Source organism: Erinaceus europaeus, chromosome 4 (assembly GCF_950295315.1).
Source record: "Erinaceus europaeus chromosome 4, mEriEur2.1, whole genome shotgun sequence".
NCBI lineage: Eukaryota > Metazoa > Chordata > Mammalia > Eulipotyphla > Erinaceidae > Erinaceus > Erinaceus europaeus.
The window spans coordinates 53,149,008-53,174,967 of NC_080165.1; the positions used below are offsets into that span (position 1 = coordinate 53,149,008).

Here is a 25,960-nt window from a genome sequence, read left to right on the forward strand (position 1 = left end):
TTGGAAACAATCAAAGCAAAAAGACAATGGCAACATAATGTGGCATGGTGACACTGGTTGTGTTGATTGCAGATCTTATTTTTAACTCAATAAGTCATAATGATACTTTAATCATATATTTTTCATCTGTGTTTTAGAGAGAAAGAGAGAGACTCAAAAACTCCAGCTCTTCCTTATAGAAGTCTTGGAGGTGTACATGTGCCTTTAGGCATTCAAGAATTGCACTCAACACTACTATCTCCTCAACCTTCACAATATTTTTAGAGACCAACATTACCCAAATGATTTTCCTAAAGATGGATCAATATGTAGGGATAAAAACCAAAAACTACATTTCTATAGCTGGTAAAATTCTCTACAAAAGTCTATAATAGGACATGAATGCATGACTAATTCTACAAATTGTATCCATACTACCAGGGATTAACCGTAGTTCTACAAAAGTGTGCATAATCGGGAAACTCAACCACACGTTTTCTCCCACATATAGTTACAAGAAAGTTCAATAGTAACAGAGTGCTCAGACTATAACACATATTCAATAAGTATGTATTTGATTGATTCAAACTTTACGTCAGCCTCCTCTACAGTGTCATGGTAAGTCTGAGGTACCAATGTGAGGCTCTGTTCCTAGCATATTTGTGGTTTCTTCAAATCCCATTAGACAAGCTTTAAAAAGAGAAACAAGAAGAGAAGGTGATATGTCTGGGAAAAGCTGCTAGGTATGAACATAGAAAAGAGGAACCTCTGCCTTGTATAGCTTGACTGATTCTTAGAACACAAACTGCAGCACATTGTCCTCGCAGATCTCATTCCTCCAGGTCTAGGCACATCTAGACATGATCAATCAAAGCTCCCAGGAGGGCTTCATCCTTCTGGGTTTCTCTGAACACCCAGGACTTGAAAGAATCCTCTTTGTGGTTGTCTTAGCTTCCTACCTCCTGACTCTGGTGGGAAACACATTCATCATCCTGCTGTCCGTGCTGGACCCCAGGCTCCACTCCCCAATGTACTTTTTCCTCTCCAACCTCTCCTTCTTGGACCTCTGCTTCACCACAAGCTTTGTCCCCCAGATGCTGGTCAACCTCTGGGGTCCAAACAAGACCATCAGCTTCCTTGGTTGCTCTGTCCAGCTCTTCATCTTCCTGTCCTTGGGGACCACAGAGTGCATCCTCCTGACAGTGATGGCCTTTGACCGCTATGTGGCTGTATGCCAACCCCTCCACTATGCCACCATCATCCACCCCCGCCTGTGCTGGCAGCTGGTGACTGTGGCCTGGGTAATGGGTCTGGTCCAGTCTGTAGTTCAAACACCACCTACACTTCGTCTACCATTTTGCCCCCACCGGCAAATAAATGACTTTTTGTGTGAAGTGCCTTCTCTCATTCGACTCTCTTGTGCAGACACCACCTACAATGAGATCCAGTTAGCTGTATCAAGTGTCATCCTTGTAGTTGTGCCTCTCACCCTCATTCTTATCTCTTATGGTGCCATTGCTCGGGCAGTCATGAGGATCAAGTCTGCAAAAGGAAGGAGAAAGGCCTTTGGGACCTGTTCCTCTCATCTCCTTGTAGTCACTCTCTTCTACAGCTCAGTCATTGCTGTCTACCTCCAGCCCAAAAACCCCTATGCCCAAGAGAGGGGCAAGTTCTTTGGTCTCTTCTATGCAGTGGGCACTCCTTCACTCAACCCTCTCATATACACCCTGAGGAACAAAGAAATAAAGAGGGCATTCCGGAGACTGCTGGGGAAAGGTGAGGACTCCAGGGAAAACTGAGGTAGAGCTACTGATTTATTTTCTAAGTTATAAAATATTTCTTGAAGACTAGTGGGAATTTTGTGCTCGCCACCCTACAACTGTTTATACACATATCCAACTCTCACCTCTGTGCATCACAGTATATCACAGGCAGACACTCTAGATTAAGAGAAAATAGAAAACAGCAAACAAGAAAAAGAAGTGCAGAATTCAATGCCACATGTGACAGTAGAAAAAAATTAGATATTTAGGAATAAACTTAACAAAGGAGGTGAAAGACTTGTACACTGGAAAATATGAGTCATTACTAAAGGAAATAGAAATGGACACAAAGGAATAAAAGGATAACCCATGCTCATGGACTGGAGTAATTAGCATTGCTAAATGACTATCCTACCCAGAATCATGTACAAATTGAATAAAAACCTTATCAAGGTCCCCCAAAAATTGTTCAATGAAATAGAGCAAAAGCTGCAAAAGTTTATCTGAAACAGAAAAATATCCAGAACTGTAAAAATAATCCTCATAAAAAATCAATAATGGTGGCATCAAGAACAGAATAGATCATTTTCTAAAGAAGACATATTGGCCTACAGACACATGAAGAAATGCCCCACTTCACATCATTAAAGAAAAGTTAGTTAAAATTACACTGAGATTCCACCTCATACCTGTGAGAAAGGCTTACATCAACAAAACAGGAAATCAATATTGGAGAGGTTGTGGGGGAAAAGAGCCTGTTGTATTGTTGGTAGGAATGCAAACTGGTACAGCCCTTTCAGAAAACTGTATGGAGAGTCCTTAGACAAGTAAAAATGAATTTACCTTATGACCCAGCAATACCACATTGAACATAAAAACACTAATTCAAAGGATATATTCACCCCAATATTCATAGCTGCATTATTCACAATAACCAAAGAGTGGAAGCAACCTAAATGCCTGTTGACAGATGACTGGGCAAAGAAGTTGTGAGTGGTCCAGGAGGTGGTGCAGTGGCTAAAGGCACTAGACTCTCAAGCATGAGGTCCTGAGTTCAATCCCTGGCAGCACATGTACCAGAGTGATGTCTGGTTCTTTCTCTCTCTCCCCTATCTTTCTCATAAATAAATAAATAAAATTTTAAAAAAAGAAGTTGTGAAATATATATTCTATGGATTACTGCTCTGCCACAAAAAATATGATATTGTGTCCTTTTGGGGATAAAATGGGTAGAACTGTGATTATGCTTACTGAAATAAGTAAAGAGATGAAAACAAGTACCAGATGGTTTCACTCATATATGGAATTTAGGGTACTGAAACACATGAACTTGGGAAAGGAAAACAGAAGTAGACAGACTATCTCTAAGACTGTGAGAGTTATGGCAGTTACTGTAGGGAGTGTGGAGACATAGAATTTTGGTGGTGCAGTGCAGAACTATACCCTGTAATCTTACAACCTGTAAAGAACTATTAAGCACATATTTTAAAATGGAAAAGAAAATGAGAGACTGGCCAGATGCTATTTGATTTTAGTCCTGTTTATTTGTTAGGGAAAACTTGGGGGTGTGGGGGCGTGGTGACATCACACATCCTGATCTCAAACTGTACTACAGGGCTATAATAATCGAACGTCCTGGCACTAGGATAAACATAGACATACTCACTAGTGGAATAGAATTGAGAGCCCAGAAATGATCCCCACACCAGTAGACAACTGATTTAAAAAAAAAAAAAAAAAGGAGGGGAAAACACTAAATGGAGAAAGGAAAGTCTCTTCAACAATTGATGTGGAAAATTTTGTTGAAACCTGTAGAAGAATGAAACAGGACCACCACAAATCTCCATGCATAAAAGTCAACTCCAAATGTATCAAAAACTTGGGAATTAGACCAGGAACTATACATGGAAATATTTGGCAGAACGCTTTGGAAATGCCTTTGAAGAATTAAGTCCAACAACAAGGAGAAAAATGAAAATAAACCAGTTGGACTACATCAAACTGAAAGTCTTCTATAAAGCCAAAGAAACCATCACCAAAATAGAAAAACACCCTACTGAATGGGAGATCTTTGTGTACCATATATAGGGCAGAGGGCTAATAACCAAAATATATAAAGAGCTCACAAAACTCTGCAACAACAAAAGCATTTTTTTAAAAAAATGGGGAAGAACACACATAGAATTTTACTAAAGAAAAGTCCCAGAAAGCCAACAAACATACAAAAAACATTCAAAGTGATGCATCTGGTTGAGCCCACATGTTACAATGTGCAAGGACCCAGGTTCAAGCCCCCAGGCCCCACCTGCAGGGGAAAGTTTCTCAATTGGTGAAGCAGTGTTGGAAGTGTCTCTCTAACTGACTGGGAGTATGGATCGATCTGCCAATACCCGTGTTCAGTGGAAAAGCAATTACAAAAGTCAGACCTTCCACCTTCTGCATCCCATAATGACTCTGGGTCCATTTATCCAGAGGGATAAAGAATAGGAATGCTTTCAAGGTAGGGTATGGGATACGGAGTTCTGGTGATGAGAATTTTGTGGAATTGTACCCCTCTTATCCTATGGTCTTGTCAATATTTCAATTTTATAAATAATTTTTTAAAGAAAAAAGGGGTGAGTCAGGCGGTATCGCATCAGGTTAAGTGCAGGTGGCGCAAAGCGCAAGGACCCGTCCCCCACCTGCAGGGGAGTCGCTTCACAGGAGGTGATGCAGGTCTACAGGCGTCTTTCCCCCTCTCTGTCTTCCCCTCCTCTCTCCATTTCTCGCTGTCCTATCCAAAAACAACGACATCAATAACAGCAACAATAATAACTACAACAATAAAACAAGAGCAACATAAAGGGAATAAATAAACATTAAAATAAATAAATAAAAAGGAAGAAAGAAAGAAAGGAAGGAAGGAAGGATGGAAGGAAGGAAGGAAGGGCAGGACCATAGGGAAAAAATAGGCCAATACCTATAAATATAGTTATACTTATAGAAATAATAGTCAACCCATATCTGTGACCTTGGGAGAACTACTACAGTTTCCAATAGAGGGACTGGTGGTGGGAATGGTGTGGAATTATACTTGTGTTATTGCATAATTTTGTACATCAATATTTAGTCACTAACAAAAATTTTTAAAACTAGTGCAATAAGTAAAAATCTCACTTAAAAAAGAAGTGTCTCTATCTCCTTTTTCTTGCTCAATTTCTGCCTATCAAATAGATAAATAAAACTCAAAGTGACTGATTATTATAGAAATACAAAGACAACAATGAGAGACCTCTTTACACCTGTAAGATGCCACACACTAAAAAAGACAGAAATAACTGCTGTTGAGGACATGGGGGAAGAGGAACATTTCTATGCGGCTGGTGGGAATGTAAACTGGTTCAACCTGTGGTCCAGGAGGTGGCACACTAGAAGCAGCATTGACCTCTCAAGCATAAGGTCCTGAGTTCAATCCCTAACACCACATGTACCAGAGTGATATCTGGTTCTTTCTCTTTACTAACTCTCTCAATAATAAATAAATAAAATCTTTAAAAATACAAATTAAGGGAGTCGGGCAGTACCACAGCAGGTTAAGCTCAGGTGGTGCCGAGCACAAGGACCGGTGTAAGGATCCCCTCCTCTCTCCATTTCTCTCTGTCCTATCCAACATCAATGATATCAATAACAACAACAATAATAACTACAACAATAAAATAACAAGGACAACAAAAGGAAATAAATAAATATTTTTTAAAAACTAAATATATATATATATATATATAAATTAAATTAATTAGCTCAACCGTTGTGGAAAGCAATCTAAAGGTTACTCAGAACACTAAAAATGGATCTACCCTATAATCCAGTAGTTCCACTCCTAGGAATCTGTCCAAAGCCCCTATCCAACAAAATCTATATATACTTAAGTCCACAGCAGCACAGTTTGTAATAGCCCAAACCAGGAAGCAATCCTGTTGTTCAGTGACAAATAAGGGATTAAGAAAGTTGCGGTATGGGAGTCGGGGGGGTAGCACAGCAGGTTAAGCGCAAGTGGCGCAAAGCACAAGGACCGGCATAAGGATCCCCACCTGCAGGGAATCGCTTCACAGGCGGTGAAGCAGGTCTGCAGGTGTCTGTCTTTCTCTCCCCCTCTCTGTCTTCCCCTCCTCTCTCCATTTCTCTCTGTCCTATCCAACAACGATGACATCAATAATAACTACAACAATAAAACAACAAGGACAACAAAAGGGAATAAATAAATAAATAAATGTTAAAAAAAGGAAATTGCAGAATATTTACATATATATAGTGGAACACTGTTCAGCTGGAAGAAGTTATAAAATCTCCACTGGAGCACCAAAGTTTCCCACATTCCTATGTGGGTCAAAATGGAGTCGTTCACATAACCAAGCTGCACACTACCCACGTGAGCCATTTTGCTTGTCTGAAAAGTTGTCTTTATGTTTATCTTTATGTTTTTAAACTGAAAAAGTTTGTCTTCATGTTTAGGGAGATGGTTGTCTTCAAGTTTGTCTTCGTGTTTAAAGTTATTTTTTCTCTGTGTAGGCTTATTGCCTACATAATAAATAAGTAATAGCAATTAATAGCTGTACTTTGTACAACATGTATTTCATATAATTATTTATCAGAAAAACTAACCCCTGGCTTGTGGACTTACCTTTTAATAACATTTGTGCTAAAAATATTGGAAGAAAATGGTTTACAACTAGTTCTGCACACTAGTAGCTATTCTAGTAGGTTTCTTCAGTATTAATAGGGACAAATAATCTTGGTCTCCAGTTTTGGATATTAAGATGCAGAGAATTGGAAAAACCTGAGTAAGTATATATATGATGACTGTTCTTTAAAAGTAAAGGTGTAGCATTATGATGAATTTATTTTGCAGAAATGAAATTATATGTCAATTTTACAACTTGTTTTTCTCATTTTTAAAGGATCATGGATATCGGTTCTGGGTGGTGGTGCCATGGCTGAGCACACATGGTACAATGTACAAGGACCCAGGTCCAAGCCCCTTCCTTGTCCGCATCTTCAGGGGGAAAGCTTTGCAGGTGTGAAGCAGTGCTGCAGGCGTCTTTCTTTCTCCTTTCCCCTCTATCACCCCCTTCCTTCTCAATTTCTAGCAGTCTCTATCAAATAAGTAAATAAAGGAAATAGTTTTTTTAATTTCATGGTTATTTTTTCAAGTTACTGGATAGTTTACTCATTTTAAAATTATATGCAAAACCTACTCTGAATGAGACTTATTCTTTAGCAGATAGACATTAAGATTTTTTTAATCTAAAATAAAGATGAAAGAAATGATCCTCGGTGGGGGAGATAGCATAATGGTTATGCAGACTCCTGCCGGAGGCTCCAAAGTGCCAGGTTCAATCCCCTGTACCATAAGCCAGAGCTGAGCAGTGCTCTGGTCCCTCTATCTCTATCTGTCTCTCTCTCTCTCTCTGCCTCTTTCTCAAAAATAAAATAAATAAAATATTTTTTAAATGATTCTTACACCTGTAACCTTGTATTTAGGGTTAGACTGTGTTGTGATAAGATAATCTTTAAAGGATAAACTATAACTCCAAGTCTACTTTATCCTCTAGGTGTATTCTTGCTGCTTTTCTCATGAGACTGAAACAAGGCATTAACTTTTGATATCAAAAGAACAAAGAAGAAGAAGCATTTGGGGGCTGGGCAGTGGTGCACCTGGTTGAGCACACATGTTACAATGTGCAAGATCCCGGGTTCAAGCTCCCAGTCCCCATTTGCAGGGGGAAAGCTTTGTAAGTGGTAAAGCAGTATTGCAGGTGTCAGTCTCTCTCCCTCTCTGTCTCTCCCTACCCTCTCGATTTCTGGCTGTCTCTATCCAATAAATAAATAAAGATAATTAAAAAGAAGAAGAAGAGGGCACCAAAGTAAAAACCCTGTGGTGAGGGGTAGACATGCAGCTTCCTGGGCCAGTGGGGGGTGGGAGTGGGTGGGAGGAATGGGTCACAGTCTTTTGGTGGTGGGAACGGTGTTTATGTACACTCCTAGTAAAATGAAGTCATATACATCACTAGTTAATTAATATGGGAGGGGGAAAATTAATTGTATGTCTCGAAGTTTTTTAAAACACAAACTGAATCTTTTTAATATATAGGCTGTGTATTTGATATGCGGACTCTCTCAAAAGCCTAGACCAAGTAGATCAGAAGCAACCAATAGCACAGCTATATACAAGATACTGGGTACTGTACAGCAAACCCTAACAAAAGGACTTTTCAAAGTTAACCCAATTACCAAATAATGTGATGATAACATTAACTATCGATTGTCTTTTTGAACCCTAAGACAGCAGGAACCTCACATCTCCACTATGGAGCCTCTACTTCCCCCAGTCCTGGAACCCTTGGATAGAGCCCACTTTCCCGTATGCCTCTCCCAATCCATATCAAATAATATTGCATCTGCCGATCACAACCTAATCAACGCAACGATTGCCACCTCGACATGCTTCACTTCAGACTGTGTCCAGAGACTTCACGTGTGGAATGACAACCCTTCAGCTTCATTACTCGGGTGAGACCTTTCCTTTCATAGTATACTCTAATTCCATCTCAGGTGGTTCACTTTCTAACGAAGTCCCAAAACCTAGATATATACCAGTTTCTGTGAGAGAGAGCATATGTTCACACGTATTCATAAACTACTGCAAAATATATACCTGAAAGCAGAAGTACACTAGAGTTTGCAGTGAGTATCCCCCTAACACTTCCTCTCCACTATTCCAAGCTTTGGGTCCATGATTGCTCAACAATTTGTTTGACTTTGTATGTTAACTCTCTTTTCAGTCATCAGGTTCCAGATGCCATCCGGATGCCGGCCAGGCTTCTCTGGACTGAAGACCCCACCAATGTGTCCTGGAGCTCCACTTCCCCAGAGAGCCACCCTACTAGGGAAAGGGAGAGGCAGACTGGGAGTATGGACCGACCAGTCAACGCCCATGTTCAGCAGGGAAGCAATTACAGAAGTCAGACCTTCCACCCTCTGCAACCCACAATGACCCTGGGTCCATGCTACCAGAGGGATAGAGAATGGGAAAGCTATCAGGGGAGGGGGTGGGATATGGAGACTGGGTGGTGGGAATTGTGTGGAGTTGTACCCCTCCTACCCTATGGCTTTGTTAATTTACCCTTTCTTAAATAAAAATAAATAAATAAATAATAAAAGAAGAAGTTATGAAATCTCCTTTTCCATATCTCAAATACAGAGTTGGTATATTGGACCAAAGTAAAAGACTCTGGGGTCCTAGAACAGGATGACAGAGGACCTAGTGGGGGTCGTATTGTTGTGTGGAAAAATGAGAAATGTCATGCATGCACAAACTATTGTATTTATTGTCAACTGTAAAACATTAATCCCCCAATAAAGAAATTTTTAAAAAGCAGGGGATCAGGCGATAGTGCAGCGGGTTAAGCGCACGTGGCGCAAAGTGCAAGGACCCAGGCAAGCATTCTGGTTCGAGCCCCCAGCTCCCCACCTGCAGGGAGGTCGCCTCACAAGCGGTGAAGCAGGTCTGCAGGTGTCTATCTTTCCCTCTTCTCTGTCTCCCCTCCTCTCTCTATTTCTCTGTCCTATCCAACAACAACAATATCAATGGCAACAATAACAATAATGACAACAACAAGGGCAACAAAAATGGAAAAAATGGCCTCCAGGAGCAACGGATCCCTAGTGCAGGCACGACCCCCAGCAATAACCCTGGAGACATAATTAATTAATTAATTAATTATTAAAATTTTAAAAAGACATGTTATTGCCTGTGAAAACAAAGCAAAAAGCAATGAGAATACTAGAAATTAAAAGAGGAGCACTTGGCAGAGGTGCAAAATTGAGAAGAATGTCAAAATCTCAAGAACAAAGATAAATAACAATTTAATGTGATATTTTAAATCCTTGAAAGTGGGGAAAAAATCCACAAAGACACAAAATTCTTTTTTTTAAAAAATCTTGTGTTTTAAACAACTTAATCTAATTTACTTCAGCCTAACCCTGGCACCATAGGAACAGAATAAAAGATTCCAAAATTGACCTACACTTAATAATCAATTAAATTTCATTAAAGACAGAAATATAACTTGATGAGAAAACTATACTCTCTTAGAAAATAAATATTATTGGGACCTGGCAGATAGCATAATTGTTATGCAAAATGACTTTGAGTGTCCAAACCAATATCCTAGAAGCAGGGGGAGTGAGGATTAAACCAATGTAACAGAATGACCATGTAAATAGACCACAACGTCAAGCAATGTAACAGAAGGGGTTTTAGAAGCAGAATTTAGAAGCATACCAACATTTGAGGGAGGCCAGGTGGTAATGTACCTGGCTGAACCCACATGTTACAATGTGCAAAGCATCCAGGTTCAAGCCCCTAGTCCCCACCTGCAGGGGGGTGGAGCCTTGAGAGTGATGTAGCAGTGTTGCTGGTGTCTTTCTATCGCTCTTCCTCTCTATCACCCCCCCTCTCATTTTCTGGCTTTCTGTCCAATAAATAAATTAATAAAGATAATACCAAAAAAAATTTTTAATACTTTGAAAGCTGAATCTACAGGGTTCCAGAATCAACCCCCAATACCACCATCAGTCAGAACTCAGCAAAAGAAGCCACCACTCAAATAGAGAGACTCCTTATAGAGTGGGAGATCTTTTTATGCTATACATCAGACAAAAGGTTAATAGACAAAAAATACAAAAAATTCACCAAACTGAGCAACAAAAAGGCAAACAACCCCATCCAAAAGTAGGGGAGGATATGGACAGATATTAACCAAGGAAGGGCCAACAGGCATATAAAAAAATGTTCAAAGACACTGATTTTCAGAGAAATGCAAATAAAGACAACAAACACCTATCCAAAGAGATCTGTGTATACCGATATACATAGCAGCACTATTTGTAATAACCCAAACTCAGGTGGCAATGACTGCCAGAAGAGGTGAATTTCTTATACAGCTGCCAAGCTCCAGCAATAACCCTGATTGCAGAAAAATAAAATAAATAAAATAAAATAAAATGTCTCAACAAAATGTATCCTGGAATTCCACCTCCCCAGAGCCCTACCTCACTTGGGAAAGACAGAAATGATCTGGGGGTATAGATCAACCTGTCAATGCCCATGTTCAGTGGAGAAGTAATTACAGGGGCTGGGTGTGACGCACTTGGTTGAGCACATATTACAATGCACAAAGACCCAGGTTCAAGCCTCCACTCTCCTCCTGCAGGGAGAAAGCTTCATGAGTGGTGAAGCAGGGCTGCAGGTATCTCTGTCTCTCTCCTTCTCTATCTCCCTCCTTCCCTCTGCCCTCTCAATTTCTGGCAATCTCTATCCAGTAAATAAAGATAATTTTAAAAAAAACTTTTAAAAAGAGAGAGAGAGAGAGAAGCAATTACAGAAGCCAGACCTCCCACCTTCTGCATCCCATAAAGATCTTTGGTCCATACTCCCAGAGGGATAAAGACCAGGGACACGGGACACGTCCGATGGAGGGGATAGGATACAGAACTCTGGTAGTGGAATTGTATGGAATTATACCTCTCTTATACCACAATCTTGTTGATCATTATTACATTACTAATAAAAGAAAGTAAGGAAACAAAAACAATAGACTATCAAACACTAAATGATAGAAAGGAATGGATACTAGAGAGGTGAAGGCAACTAGAAAACAGTACCACTGTGCCATGAATGACCTACCACTTATCACAAGGAGCGCAGCTATTGGCACTTTTTCACTGGATTTTTCACTGGATTTTTTTCACTCCATTTTTAGGCATCCTCAGTGCCAGAGGTTAATTAACTGTCTGTGGACTACAGGGCCCCAGAGGCTTGGTAGGCTCTGTTAATGAGCTATTCCTCTCCCTGGGCTGGAAGTCCTGGGATCCCTCCCCCATCACCTCACCTTCCACCTCCAGTGCCACTACAAGAAAGACTAACTTCCTGGAATGAGGTGAGATTGTTGGAAACAGCTACTTCTGGCCTGACAATCCAACACAATGAAGTGGTAGGATATCAACAGTGACAGCGCTACAGCCAGCACACCTAGGTTCAAATCTCAACTGTGGCTATAGTAAGCGAGCAAGTTAGTAAACCTGTTTTGGTTTCAGAGTCTTCTTAATAGACTGTGTTAGTAGTAGCAGGTCATAGAGTTGTTACAAACAAAGTTGTTACAACAGAGTTGCTTTGGAAAGTGTGTTAGCACCATCAGTAATCAACAGTATTACCTATTACCCTCCAATCCCTCTAGGAATGCTCTCTTTCCTTAGGTTTTAGTTCTCTGTGTGAGGATAAAGGCGTGACAACCAATCCAGAAGCCCATTGTCATGAAGATGCTGTAGAAACAAAGCAAGGAGGAGACATTCTGACTTACTTGATTACAGGCAAGTAGAAAGTTCATGCTTCTCCTGCAGCTAAGTTTCCACATGTCACTTGTTTATGTTCAAGAGGAAAAAAGGCAGGAGAAAAGGTAAAAATAAAACATGTTCTGGGAGTCGGGCGGTAACGCAGCAGGTTAAGCACAGGTGGTGCAAAGCACAAGAACTGGCGTAAGGATCCCCATTCGAGCCCCAGGCTCCCCACCTGCAGGGGAGTCAGTGAAACAGGTCTACAGGTGTCTATCTTTCTCTCCCCCTCTCTGTCCTCCCCTCCTCTCTCCATTACTCTCTGTCCTATCCAACAACAACAACATCAATAACAACAACAATAACTACAACAATAAAAAAACATTGAAAAAAATACTTTTTTAATTAAAAAAATAAAACATATTCTGGGGGGTCAGGAGTGACACACACAATTGAGTGCACACATGTGCAAGGACTGCACATGTGTGCACTCCAGTCCCCACTTGCAGGGGAGAATCTTCACAAGTGGTGAAGCAGGTCTGCAGATGTCTCCTTTTCTCCTCCTTTATGTGTCCTCTTCCTTCTCAATTTCTCTCTGTTCTATCAATAATAAATAAGTAAATACTTTCAAGATATTATAAAACAAAAACAGTTAATGATTGTTGTCAATTGAAAAGAGTCAGAAATGACATAGCTTGAGATGATAATTTATCAAGGTTACAAATTATTTTAAGTCAGTTTCTTATTTCAGTGTCTTAGAGTGGACTGTTAGAAAGACCAGAGCCATATGCATATAAATAAAATATTTATCTTGAATCTTAAATGAAAAAATATATTCTTAAATCTACAGTATTGGAACTACTGACAAAATTAGAATATTGTATATAAGGAGCATAGTACTTTATTAATGTTTAAGTTTCCTAACTTTATTAGTGTGTAGGGTTTATTTGAAAAATCACCTTGACTTAAGAATTATACACCCAAATATTTAGGAGTTACAGATAACTAATTTTAAAATAAAATCTATTACATGTAACTATATTGAAGGAAACAATATAAAGGAGTGAAAACCCAAAAATTTATGAATTTTTTAAATGGTTACACAGAAGTACTCAGAAAAATTCTTGCAACCATTCTGTGGTTTGTACTTCTTGTATAATAAGGTTTAAATTACATTTTGATGAATAATGAACCATTGTACCAAACTGAAAGTATATTTAAATGCACCAATGTCAACATGGTATACTTTTACTACCAATATCACCTATATGAAATGACAAGGTGGAAATAAATCTACTCCGACTTTTTATTTCTAAACTTCACATCTTATGGAATTTTTACTGTTACAGATACAGACATGTACAGTTTCACTGCCCCAGGTCACATTTTTCATTCAGAGGAATATTATACTCCTGGAGAGTTCTCCAGTGTTATGGCATCTCAAATATGGTGTCTGACTTGATCCTAGGACCCACCTGGAGCAAAAGACAAACCTTAACCACTGATGTATCTCTCTAACTCAGGCAATGATCGTTTTGTTTGACTAAGTTTGCTTTTATTTTCCACATTAAACATAACAGAAAGCTCAGCTTGGAGATTATCATTTGCAGGTTTGTTATTAGCTGAATAAATCACAATGATATTTGTTGTTTGTTTTGTTTATTCTTTTATTGCCAGCAGGGTTATCAATGGGGCTCAGTGCTAAGAATCTACTGCTCATGAGAACCAGCTTTTCTTTCTTTTTTTTTTCTCTCTTCTTATTTTATTAGATAGAACAAAGAGAAACTGAGAGAAGAGAAGGGGGTTGAGAGGGAGAAAGAAAGAAATCTGCAACTTGCTGCAATGCTCAGGTAGCACCCTTCCCCCCCCCCCCTCCCGGCAGGTAATGAGTAGGCACTTGACCCTGGCTCCTTGGGTATGGTACTGTGTGTGGGCAACTGCGTGCACCACTGGTTAACCCCCTTTAGTGATGTTTTATTTGTGTGTTTTGTGGAAAAGAAAGAGAGAAAGAGCCCGAGCACTACTCAACTCTGACATATAGCAATATCAGAGATCATACCTGTACCCTCAGGCATTCAACAGGTATGTTTCAGAACTTTGGTGGTAGGTGGCTTATATCTTGGAATCTTACAATCTTGTAAATCATTAATAATCACAAATAAATATTGAGTTGTAAAAAAAAATGTGAGGAAGGCTTAGGAACCCAGTACCCTATGACAGATAAAGATATCACTTTGGTGAGATGCTTGAACACATTGGAGAGGTTTGAAATTATATCACTGAGACAATACAGCCATGTAAAAAAAATCATCAATAAAAGTTGATTTAAGTGGTTTTAATTTTAAAAAAATGTTATGCTAGGGTGGGGGTACATGGTTATTCAAAGAGACTCTCATGCCTGAGGCTCCTAAGTCCCAGGTTCAGTTCCCTATCCCACCATAAGCCAGAGGTGAGTAGTGCTCTGGTAAAAAACAAAAACAAACAAAAATGTTATACTTACCACTGAGCTATCTCCTCAACCCTCATAGCATTTTTAGAGATCAACATTATCCAATTGATTCATCTAAACTTTGGTAATCTTCTTCTTCTTCTTCTTCTTCTTCTTCTCCTCCTCCTCCTCCTCCTCCTCCTCCTCCTCCTCCTCCTCCTCCTTCTTCTTCTTCTTCTAGCGTTTGCCCTTCTTCCGTAGCTAGTCAGCAGCGTCAGGTTGAGCCTGATGTAAAGTTTCGAGACCTCCTTTGAATCTGGAGAGGTGGCAGTCATTGACTATGTGGGTCATAGTCTGTCTGTAGCCGCAGGGGCAGTTCGGGTCGTCTCTGGCTCCCCAGCGATGGAACATAGCAACGCACCGGCGATGGTAAACTGATGATAAATATCTCCCATCACAAATTTTTAAATTGAAAAATAAATAAAAATTTAAATAAAGAAAGGTAAGAAGCAAGGAAGGAAGGAAGGAAGAGAGGGAGGGAGAAAGGAAGGGAGGGAGGGAGGGAGGAAGGGAGGAAGGGAGGAAGGAAGGAAGGAAGATCTCCAATAGGCTACACTTCTATATCTAGTCAAATCTTCTATAAAAGTGGGACCAGGTGGTGACACACCTAGTTGAGCACACATGTTACAGTGCACAAGGACCCAGGTTCAAGTCCCTGGTCCCCACCTGTAGGGGGGAAGCTTCATGAGTGGTGAAGCAGGATGGCAGGTGTCTCTCTGTATCTCTCCCTCTCTATCTCCCCCTCCCCTCTCAATTTCTGGCTGTCTCTATCAAGTAAATAAAAGCAATTAAAAATTTTTTAAATCTTCTACAGAAGTATAAAATATAATATATGTGATTCTACAAAATTCATTATTAATACTAGAAATTAACTGTAGCTTTACGAAAGTGTGAATGATCAGCAAACTCCACCTATATTTCTGTGTAATTCCAACACAGAAGAAAATCTAATAATATCATTGTGCTGAGAATATAATAAATATACTCAATAAGTGTGTAGTTCTAATTAATTGATTCAAATTTTAAATCAGCCTCCTCCCCTTTTTTTTTTTTTGCCTCCAGGATTATTGCTGGGGTTTGGTGCCTGCACTACAAATCCACTGCTCCTGGAGGCCATTTCTCCCATTTTGTTGTCCTTGTTGTAGTTGTTATAGTTGCTGTTGTTGTTGGATACAACAGAGAGAAATGGAAAGAAGAGGGGAAGACAGAGAGAAGGAAAGAAAGATACCTGCAGACCTGCTTCACCGCTTGCAAAGCGACCCCCCTGCATATGGGGAGCCAGGGGGCTCGAACCAACGTCCTTGTGTGGATCCTTGTGCTTTGCACTTAACCTGCTGCACTACCGCCCAGCCCCTTAGCCTCCTCCACGTCTTTTTTTTCTTTTTGTCTCCAGGGTTATTGCTGAGGCTTGGTGCCTGCACTACGAATCCACTGCTCCTGGAGGCTAATTTTTTCCCCTTTTGTTGCCCTTGTTGTTTATTATTGTTGTTGTTATTGCTGTCATTGTTGTTGGATAAGACAGAAAGAAATGGAGAAAGGAGGGAAGACAGACAGGGGGAGAGAAATATAGACTGGAGACCTGCTTCACCCCTTGTGAAGTGTCCCCCTACAGGTGGGGAGCCAGGGGCTTGAACTGAGATCCTTACACTGGTCCTTGCGCTTTCCACCATGTGCGCTTAACCTGCTGCGCTACTACCTAGCCCCCTCCTCCACTTCTTATGGGAAGTCTGAGGTAGTAATGCAAGGCTCCATCTGTTTCTAACATATTCATGATTTCCTCACTCACACTAGACAACATTTGACCAAGAGCAATAGGAAGAGAAGTTGCTGTTTGTTAGTAGTGTGCCTGGGAAAGGGTGCCAGAGCAGAAAAGAGGAGCATCTGCCTGGTGTGACCTGACTGAGTTTTAGAACACAAATTGGAACAACACAAGGTGTAACACACTTTCCTCACAGTTGTCATTCCTCCAGATCTTGACAGTGCAGGCCATGGTCAACCAAAGCTCCCTAGAGGGCTTCATCCTTCTGGGCTTCTCTGAACATCCACAGCTTGAAAGAATCCTCTTTGTGGTTGTCTCAGCTTCCTACCTCCTGACTCTGGTGGGAAACACATTCATCATCCTGCTGTCCGTGCTGGACCCCAGGCTCCACTCCCCAATGTACTTTTTCCTCTCCAACCTCTCCTTCTTGGACCTCTGCTTCACCACAAGCTTTGTCCCCCAGATGCTGGTCAACCTCTGGGGTCCAAACAAGACCATCAGCTTCCTTGGTTGCTCTGTCCAGCTCTTCATCTTTATGTCTTTAGGAACTACTGAGTGTATCCTCCTGACAGTGATGGCCTTTGACCGCTATGTGGCTGTGTGCCAGCCCCTCCACTATGCCACCATCATCCACCCCCGCCTTTGCCGGCAGCTGGTGACTGTGGCCTGGGTTATGGGTCTGGCTCAATCCATACTCCAAACACCACCCACCCTCCATCTACCATTTTGTTTCCATCGGCAGATAAATAACTTTTTATGCGAAGTGCCTTCTCTCATTCGACTCTCTTGTGCAGACACCACCTACAATGAGATCCAGTTAGCTGTATCGAGTGTTATCATTGTGGTTGTGCCCCTTGGCCTAATCCTTGTTTCCTATGGTGCCATTGCTCGGGCAGTCATGAGGATCAAGTCTGCAAAAGGAAGGAGAAAGGCCTTTGGGACCTGTTCCTCTCATCTCCTTGTAGTCACTCTCTTCTACAGCTCAGTCATTGCTGTCTACCTCCAGCCCAAAAACCCCTATGCCCAAGAGAGGGGCAAGTTCTTTGGTCTCTTCTACGCAGTGGGCACTCCTTCACTCAACCCTCTCATATACACCCTGAGAAATCAAGAAATAAAGAGGGCATTCAGGAAACTGCTGGGGAAAGATGAGGACTCCAGGGAGAGCTGAGAAAAATATACTGATTTGCTTTGTAAAGTATAAGGTCTTCACTTAGCCACTACAGAATATCACTATTTGAAAATAAGCTATTTCAGAAAAAGAGAGAGATGAGGGAAGAAAGAGGAGGAAAAGAATAGGAAAAAGGAAAAAAGAACTGGTAAAATGGAGTTAGATATCATAAAGACACTTTAAACTCAAATATTGTGGTGACAGCTAATCACTATGATTTTTGTTCTCCCCCTTTCTATCTTTACTGTCACCCTCTCTAGAGATTCTTTTACACTGTCAAGTTTATTTTTAGCTACAGAATCTTCCTCTAGTTGTCATATAGGTCTATATAGGTAGGCAGCTCCACCATACACCTGAAATAACTACACTGGGGAAAGAAACAAATCAGAAATAAGCAGATGTAACTATATAAAATTAAATATATACTTAAAAATCATATAGGTCAATTATCAGTAAGAGAATTAAAAGATATATACCATGAAAAACACTAGTCAAAAAATACTGTAGACTAGAATAGAGAACCTATATCTAACCCATATATATATATATATATATATATATATATATATATATATATATATATGTGTGTGTGTGTGTGTGTGTGGAGATATATATATATATATATATATGTATTGGTATATAAGAAAGGAATCAAAACCATACAATGAGGAAAATAAAACTTCTTCAACAACAACAAAAAATAGATATCATTTAGTACAATATGTTAAAATTAACACAAAATGGAGTAAATATCTAGGTATTAGATTTATAACTATAAAATTCTTAGAAAATTATAGGAGATAAACTCTGTGATATTAATGTCAGATTTATTTGGAGATTGAACCCTATAGGCAAGAGTACAGTTGATTGATCCTGTCACCATCTGACCTGACCTCTTATTTGGGTTGCTAGACCCCAGGCAGTGGGCAGTGCTGGCCTCATGTAATGTCCCACATCAGAACCTCTGTACCTTATAAGGCCTGGAGCTGTTTCCTAATAAGAGATGCCACTCTCCAGCAAGGCACAGTTTAATCAAGAGCACTAGGGTTCTGTGTTGTTTCTCCTTCTACAGAATGCCAGAAATACTACACAGCATCTTTTCCTACCACAGATACCTCTTGCCTGAGGTTTCTGATGAGTCAGATGACCAACATGGTAAAGATATTGGTAGAATAGCCCAGAACTACTGCAGGGCTCCAGTTGGTCACAGGAGAGTGGTTCCACGTAGTGGTCTCATGAATGAGGAATATTCTAGCCTATCAAAAAAGAACTGTCAAATCTTAGTAGTGCTAAATGTGAACTGCTGTTGTATGCTTTACATTGGGTTCTTCTAGCTCTCACCCTGCCAAGAAAATTGGTTCAGTCCTGCTAGGTTCGCGGACCCGCTTATCCCCGCCCCAAGGAACCCCGAGAGAGTTCCAGAGTTCCAGAGTTCGAGAGTGCTTGGCGCCGCTGCGGGGGAAGGAGGCAGGAGAGTTCTGTTTGGTGATTAGTTTGTCTTAGTTTATAAATCGTTGTTCCTGAATAAAGAAATACAGCTTCCCTGCCCAGCCATATGTCTCTGGTCGTCTCTGTTACTCGCCCATGAAGCTAGCCCGGCCAGCTAGAGCCTCCAAATTTTAACAACAAACTGCAATCATCTCCCTTTTACTTTAGAATGATGTCCCAACATGATCTAAAAACTACACTGGTATAGAGCATCCTGAATCTTCATGGAATTTATCTCTCACCCTTTGGAAAAAAAAATTGTCTTCAGCAGTGCCACCAGCATACTTGGCACCTCTGGTTCATCCTGTTTGATTAGTAAGATATCATACATTGTTATGGGATGGCTTCTGGAATCAAGAAGGCCCATGCCCAGTAGTATGCTAAAGATAGTTCATATTGTCTTATGATGTTGATTGTTAAATTTACAGAATTTTTGCAAACCAGTTGTTAAAGCATGCCATCATTAAAAATCAACCCATAAAAATTGTAATGAAATAAGTTACATTGAAGCCAGACCTTCTACCTTCTGCAACCCACAATGACCCCGGGTCCATGCTCCCAGAGGGATAGAGAATGGGAAAGCTATCAGGGGAGGGGATGGGAAATGGAGATTGGGTGGTGGGAATTGTGTGGAATTGTACCCCTCCTACCCTATGGTTTTGTTAATTAATCCTTTCTTAAATAAAAAATTAAAAAAAGAAATGTTACATTAAAAGCTGAGGTAACAAATACTTGAAATTAATCATCCTCTAGTTATTTTATCTTATTTACTTTTGGTCTTGCTTAAGTCAACTGTATAATTAAAATCTTGTATAAAACTGCATACTGTGGGGGCCAGGTGGTGGTGCACCCAGCTGAGTGTACATGTTACAATGCTCAAGGACCAGGGTTCAAGCCCCTGGTCCCTACATGCAGGGGGAAAGTTTTACAAGTGGTGAAGCAGTGCTGCAGGTATCTCTCTTTCTCTCTTCTTTTTACTTCCCCTACCTTCTCAATTTCTGGCTGTCTCTATCCAATAAATAAAGATAATATAAAAAAGAAAATATTTTGGACAGGGGTAGATAGCATAATGGTTATACAAACAGACTCTCATGCCTGAGGCTCTGAAGTTCCAGGTTCAGTCCCCCACACCAACATAAACCAGAACTGAGCAGTGCTTTGGTTTCTCTGTGTCTGTATAACTCTCTTTCATTAAAAATAAATAAATAGGGAGTCGGGCAGTAGTGCAGTAGGTTAAGTGCACATGGCGCAAAGAGCAAGGACTGGTGGAAGGACCCCCCGGCTCCCCACCTGCAAGGGGGTCGCTTCACAAGTGGTGAAGCATGAAGGTGTCTATCTTTCTCTCCCCCTCTCTGTTGTCCCCTCCTCTCTCCATTTCTCTCTGTCTTATCCAATAACCATGACATCAATAACTACAACAACAAAACAACAAGGGCAACAAAAGGGAATAAATAAATATTTAATAAAATAAATAGATAAATAAAATATTTTTTAAAAAACTGCATACTGGTGGTCCGGGAGGTGGCTCAGTTGATGAAGCACTGGATTCTCAAGCATGAGGTCCTGAGTTCAATCCCCAGCAGCACATGTACCAGAGTGATATCTGGTTTTTTCTCTCTCTCCTCCTATCTTTCTCATTAATAAATAAAATCTTTTTTAAAAAAAAAACCTGCATACTGGAGCTGGGGAGACATAATGTTCCTGCTGTGCTGAAGTGCTTCTCTACATTTTCTATGAGTCACTGGCAAAATAAAAAGTGGACTGAGGAAGAGAAATCAGCAATTTGGCCAGTGTTACAGATGGGGCATTTCTGTGAAGTAGCATAGTGGTTATGCAGAAAGACTCATGCCTGAAGCACCAAAAATGCCAGGTTTGGTCCCTAGCAACACCAGTAGCCAGAGTTTACAAGTGCTAGTGGGGGGGGGCATTTATTTATTTATTTATTTATTTTGCCTGGAGTCCCAGAATATCACTATTCATAGGACTATAAATCAAGTTATGTTTTTAAGATATATTTTATTTATTTATTCATTCATTCATTTATTACAGAGAAGGTAAGAAAGAACCAGAACATCATTCTGACATTTGCGATACATTATACAACCCCTCTTGCCTCCTTTTTAATGTTTACTATCTATTTTTTATTGAATTAATGTTGGCTTACAAACTGCATATGTTTTTTATATTTATTTATTTATTCCCTTTTGTTGTCCTTGTTGTTTATTATTGTAGTTCTTATTGTTGTGGTTACTGATGTCATTGTTGGATAGGACAGAGAAAGGAGGGGGAGACAGAGAGGGGGAGAGAAAGACAGATGCCTGCAGACCTGTTTCACCACCTGTGAAGTGACTCCTGTACAGGTGGGGAGCCAGGGGCCTTGAACCGGGATCCTTCTGCCGGTCCTTGCGCTTTGTGCCACGTGCGCTTAACCCGCTGAGCCACCGCCCAACTCCCACAGACTGTATATGTTTTAAGGATAGAGCCTCAAAGGAGACACCACTCTCTGCCGTTTCCTTTGGGTTATGATATTGTTCTAGACTTGCTATCTTTGTATAGAGAATGGTCTAGACTCAAGGCTTCCGCTGCACCTTCCCTGTGACTGCATTTCTCATTCCACAGATCAAAGAACCAATGAAAGGATTCTGCTAACTCCCAGGTATGTGCAATCAAAATATGTAGATGTGTGTGGTCCAGGAGGTGGCACAGTGGATAAAGCATTGGACTCTCAAGCAGGAAGTCCCAAGTTCAATTCCTGGCAGCACATGTACCAGAATGATGTCTGGTTCTTTCTCTCTCTCTTCTGCTTTCTCATTAATAAATAAATAAAATATTTTTTTAAATATATATAGGTGTGGATTTCAGAAATGATCACAGAGTAGGTCCATGGACCTAGCAGATTCACTATAATCTAAATCTAGGCCTTTATATTAATAGTTAACCCCTCCCCTTGTAATGGAGGAAAGCCATGTAAATTCTTCAGCTACCACACATGAGGACTAGATGCCCCCAAATAATCTTCCAACTCTACTCCAGTATGGACCAACTCAAAGAGTAAGACTAAATGGAAAAAAAGAAGATGTAGAGATTATTTTTAAAATGGGCCACTAAAACGATGAATAAGAGGCTTAAGAGAGACATCTATAATATTTGAGGAGAGGGTCTCTGTTGGTAACATGTGTAAGCCTGATAGAGCTTAGGGAGAACTACCCCCATCTTTGGATGGAGGTCTGAGAAGATAACCTCTTGGTAAGTCTCTCTCAACCGAGGTGAGCATAAGGGGGGAAACTCAGACTTGGTTCTTTCCTTCTTGACTCTCAGGCCCACAGATACCCCAGTACTTCCCTCCATTAACCACAGGCCACATGGCCGCAGATTCACTTATTCAAAGTCACCTTCTGATCACAGAAGAACACACCTTATCACACATTTCATCACACACCTCATACCCCAGACAAGAGAAATTCCAAACTATATGCCTTTTGATATTCATCTTCTTTCTGTCTCACCCTACAGGTTTAACCCCTATGCTTCTCTCAAATACCTTTGGATAATTAAGTTGCTTGTGTTATGGAGAATAACTGTCTTGTATCTCATCAATTCCTGTCATACCAACCCCCTACCTTAGGGGCATGCTGACTGTTAAGAAACCTGTAATTTCTGTCATATTTCAACAATAATTAACTTCATTGCTTTTCTATTTAACTCATGTCCACTTTGCTAATAAACGGACTCTAGGATTCTGGGACTCGAAGGACTCAGATTCTAGATTCCCTGGTGTCTTTTACTTCGTGTCACCCCTGTCGTGAGTGAGAAAGAACCAGCCCGTTACCTTCCCCTGGAGGCCACCCTGCCGGAGAAGGAGAGAGACACCCCGAAAGGTCTCTCTGGCAGTGTTGGGGAGAGCAGACTGTCTTGTTCCTGTTGACAGAGAGAAGCAATGGGAGACCTTTTTACCTAGCACATTCATGACTATTTCTACCATATCTCCTCTAAACATTTGTCTCCCCCTAAATTGACAATCAGTAATTAATTCATTGTCTCTGGGCTCTGGAACCCCAGAGTCTTAACAGAGTTAATGAGCTATTCCTCTCCATGGAATGAGAGTCCTGGGATCCCTCCCTCCACCATCACATCGTGTCAACCATTCTATTTCCAGTGCCTCTAAAACAGAGACTAACTTCTCCCCACACTGAGGGAGAAGGTTGTTTGCCAGGAACTCCGTAATAAAGAGGTACCACTAACTCTCCACTTGGCTGCCTCTTCCCTGCAGGAATAGGATAGGCTGTGGTTGGGGCACAGCCCAGGCAACTAGTCCACTTGGATTCAGAGAGCAGCTAAACTATATTGTATCAGATAAGTTCTTTAAACTGTCCTTGATACAGTGGCTTTTTAGTTTATTTGTTTGTTTTTGTTTTGTTTTACAGAGCACTGCTCGGCTTTAGCTAATGGTGGTGCCAAGGATTGAACCTGGGACCTCAGGTGTCTCAAGCATGAGAGTTTGTTACTAAAACTGCTATTATCTCCTTGATATGCCCTTGATTCAATTTCTTCATAGTGAGAGGAAGACAGTAATATGTAAAGTAATTAAGAAGGACAATTAAGGGTGTGTTGGTAAATATTTAAGAACCAGCTTGGCTGAGGGAAAACAGTATTCTACTTTGTAATGTTTGCCAAGTTGCATGGTCAAAGATTCAGAGCAGTGTTTTTTTCTTGGGGGGCTGGGAAAATGAGCGTCCTGAGACTAGAGAGGATAGCCATAGAGCACCTAAATATTGGAAATATTTGCTTAACTCCTGAGCGTAGTTAGTTAGTGGCTATGACAAGGGTTTGCTTATTTCTTTTTTCTCCTCCAGTTGCTGGGGCTCAATGCCAGCACTACGAATCCATAGCTCCTGGTGGCCATTTTTCCTTTTTTTCTCCTTTCATTCAATTTTTTTTTTTATTTGATAGGACAGAGAAATTGAGAAGGGATGGAGAGAGACACCTGCAGACCTGCTTCACTGATTAGGAAGGGTCCTCATGCAGGTGGAAAACAGGGGTTCTAAGTACTAAGCAGTTCTTTGTACTTAGTACGATGCGTGTTTAACCGGATGCACCACCCCGGCCCCCAGGTTGACTTTATTATTTACTAAACTATAGAGATTTGCTTTACCCACTTTATTTGAATATAAATATAGAAACATTTCAATATATCCAATAAAGAAGCAAAGAATAATGGGAGAAAAAAAAACAAGGAAGATACAATGGCAGAAACCTCTGGCAAAAAAAAGATGTGATGAAACTCAAATATGAGATGGGGACGCTGTGACTTGAGATGTTTGTGACACCCTGTGTGTCCCAGGGCACTTGTTTTTTGTTTTGTTTTTGCTTTGCTTTGTTTCTTTTCTCTTTTTTGATAAAGACAGAGAGAAATTGATAGGCAGCCGAGAGCTAGAGAGGAAGAAGGAACACACTGCCCCATCACTTGAGAAGTTCACCCTCCACAACCCCCACACCCTTGTAAATGGGGGTCAGGGGCTTGAACTTCGGTCTTTATGCAGGTAGCATGTGCTCTGCTGGGTGCACTACCACCCAGAACACTCTGGCCAGCTGCCACACTAGCACCTCTGCTGCCTTCCCCCTGCAACCTTCCTACATCTTCTTTTTTTTTTTACGTTTTTTTTTTTTTTTAATTTAAGAAAGGAGACATTACCAAAACCGTAGGATAGGGGGGGTACAACTCCACACAATTCCCACCACTTGATCTCCATATCCCATTCCCTCCCCAATAGCTTTCCCACTCTCTGTCCCTCTGGGAGCATGGACCCAGGGTCATTGGGGGTTGCAGAAGGTGGAAGGTCTGGCTTCTGTAATTGCTTCCCCGCTGAACATGGGCGTCCATCCATACTCCCAGCCTGTCTCTCTCTTTCCCTAGTAGGGTGGGTCTCTGGGGAAGCGGAGCTCCAGGACACATTGGTGGGGTCCCTTCCTACATCTTCTAAGACCAGAAAACTCTGAGTCATTATCTTTCCACTGCCAACTCCCGCCCCATCTCTAGCTGCCTTTCTTTTACAGAAAAAAAAAAAAAAAGTTACTCACTGCCTCCACAAAGACTTCCCTGAAATACTGATCCAAAATCAGTCCTTCACAAAACAAACCATCCTCTATCATTCACTATGTGAATATTACAAATCTTTCAACCATGCAGTCCCCAGGATTCCTCACTGGCCTTCCCACAAGATAAATCAAGCGCTCTGCTGGGTATGCTGTCTCCTACTTAACCCCTCAGGTCATTTTACCTTTTTATTATTTGTTTAATTCATTTATTTTTAGGTCATTCTTACAATAACTTGTTCCACAAAAAAAAAAATCTTTTTTTAAATATTTATTTATTCCCTTTTGTTGCCCTTGTTGTTTTATTGTTGATGTCGTTGTTGTTGGATAGGACAGAGAGAAATGGAGTGAAGAGGGGAAGACAGAGAGGGGGAGAGAAAGACAGACACCTGCAGACCTGCTTCACCGCCTGTGAAGCAGACTCCCCTGCATGTGGGGAGCCGGGGGCTCCAATCGGGATCCTTATGCCGGTACCTGCGCTTTGCGCCACCTGCGCTTAACCCACTGTGCTACCGCCCGACTCCCTCACAAAAACCATCTTATGATGGTGTGTGGGTTTAAAACTGAGACCTTAGAACTTGAGGCATGAAAGTGAAAGGACACTTCTGATCTAACCTCCACAGTCAATACAGACACAAAGGAGGCTTTATTGAATAGATATATTTAAGTTCAAGCTGTTAGCAAATTTAGGCCAGTAAGACAGACTTACTACACAGAGACAACACCAAAAGACAAAGACAAATCTCAGCTGAGAGATCCCAGGCTGGAGTACCAAATTTGGTCCCTGAGACCCCGAAGCTTGTAACCGTCCTCTTTTAAAGGAGAAATGAGTAGAGGTCTACATGTGACTA

The 25,960-nt window shown here is 40.9% G+C and overlaps 2 protein-coding genes across 3 annotated transcripts; both read left to right on the plus strand.

Annotated features, from left to right (window-relative positions):
* Positions 1 to 777: 777 nt before the first annotated feature.
* LOC103121745 (olfactory receptor 2H1) lies at positions 778 to 1,778 on the plus strand. Its single transcript, XM_007532277.2, has one exon. The coding sequence runs from the start codon at positions 840 to 842 to the stop codon at positions 1,776 to 1,778; it is 939 nt and encodes a 312-aa protein (XP_007532339.2). The 5' UTR covers positions 778 to 839.
* An 8,568-nt stretch (positions 1,779 to 10,346) lies between these two features.
* On the plus strand, positions 10,347 to 17,528 carry LOC103121781 (olfactory receptor 2H1-like). 2 transcript variants are annotated; one of them, XM_060190897.1, is made up of 2 exons: positions 10,347 to 10,688; positions 16,612 to 17,528. In XM_060190897.1, exons 1-2 carry the CDS (start codon positions 10,601 to 10,603, stop codon positions 17,526 to 17,528), a joined length of 1,005 nt encoding a protein of 334 aa, XP_060046880.1. In that variant the 5' UTR covers positions 10,347 to 10,600. The 2 variants fall into 2 exon arrangements, with proteins under 2 accessions (XP_060046880.1, XP_007532386.2); XM_007532324.2 differs by lacking the exon at positions 10,347 to 10,688 and having other exon boundaries at positions 16,590 to 17,528.
* The last annotated feature ends 8,432 nt before the right edge of the window (positions 17,529 to 25,960 follow it).

Excerpts from the sequence above, each read along its gene's own strand:
- LOC103121781 (XM_060190897.1), top strand. The coding sequence starts at position 10,601 with ATGCAAATAAAGACAACAAACACCTATCCAAAGAGATCTGTGTATACC. Across the intron at positions 10,689-16,611 it reads TTGTAATAACCCAAACTCAG|AGGGCTTCATCCTTCTGGGC; the intron begins GTGGCAATGACT and ends AAAGCTCCCTAG.
- LOC103121745 (XM_007532277.2), top strand. The coding sequence starts at position 840 with ATGATCAATCAAAGCTCCCAGGAGGGCTTCATCCTTCTGGGTTTCTCT.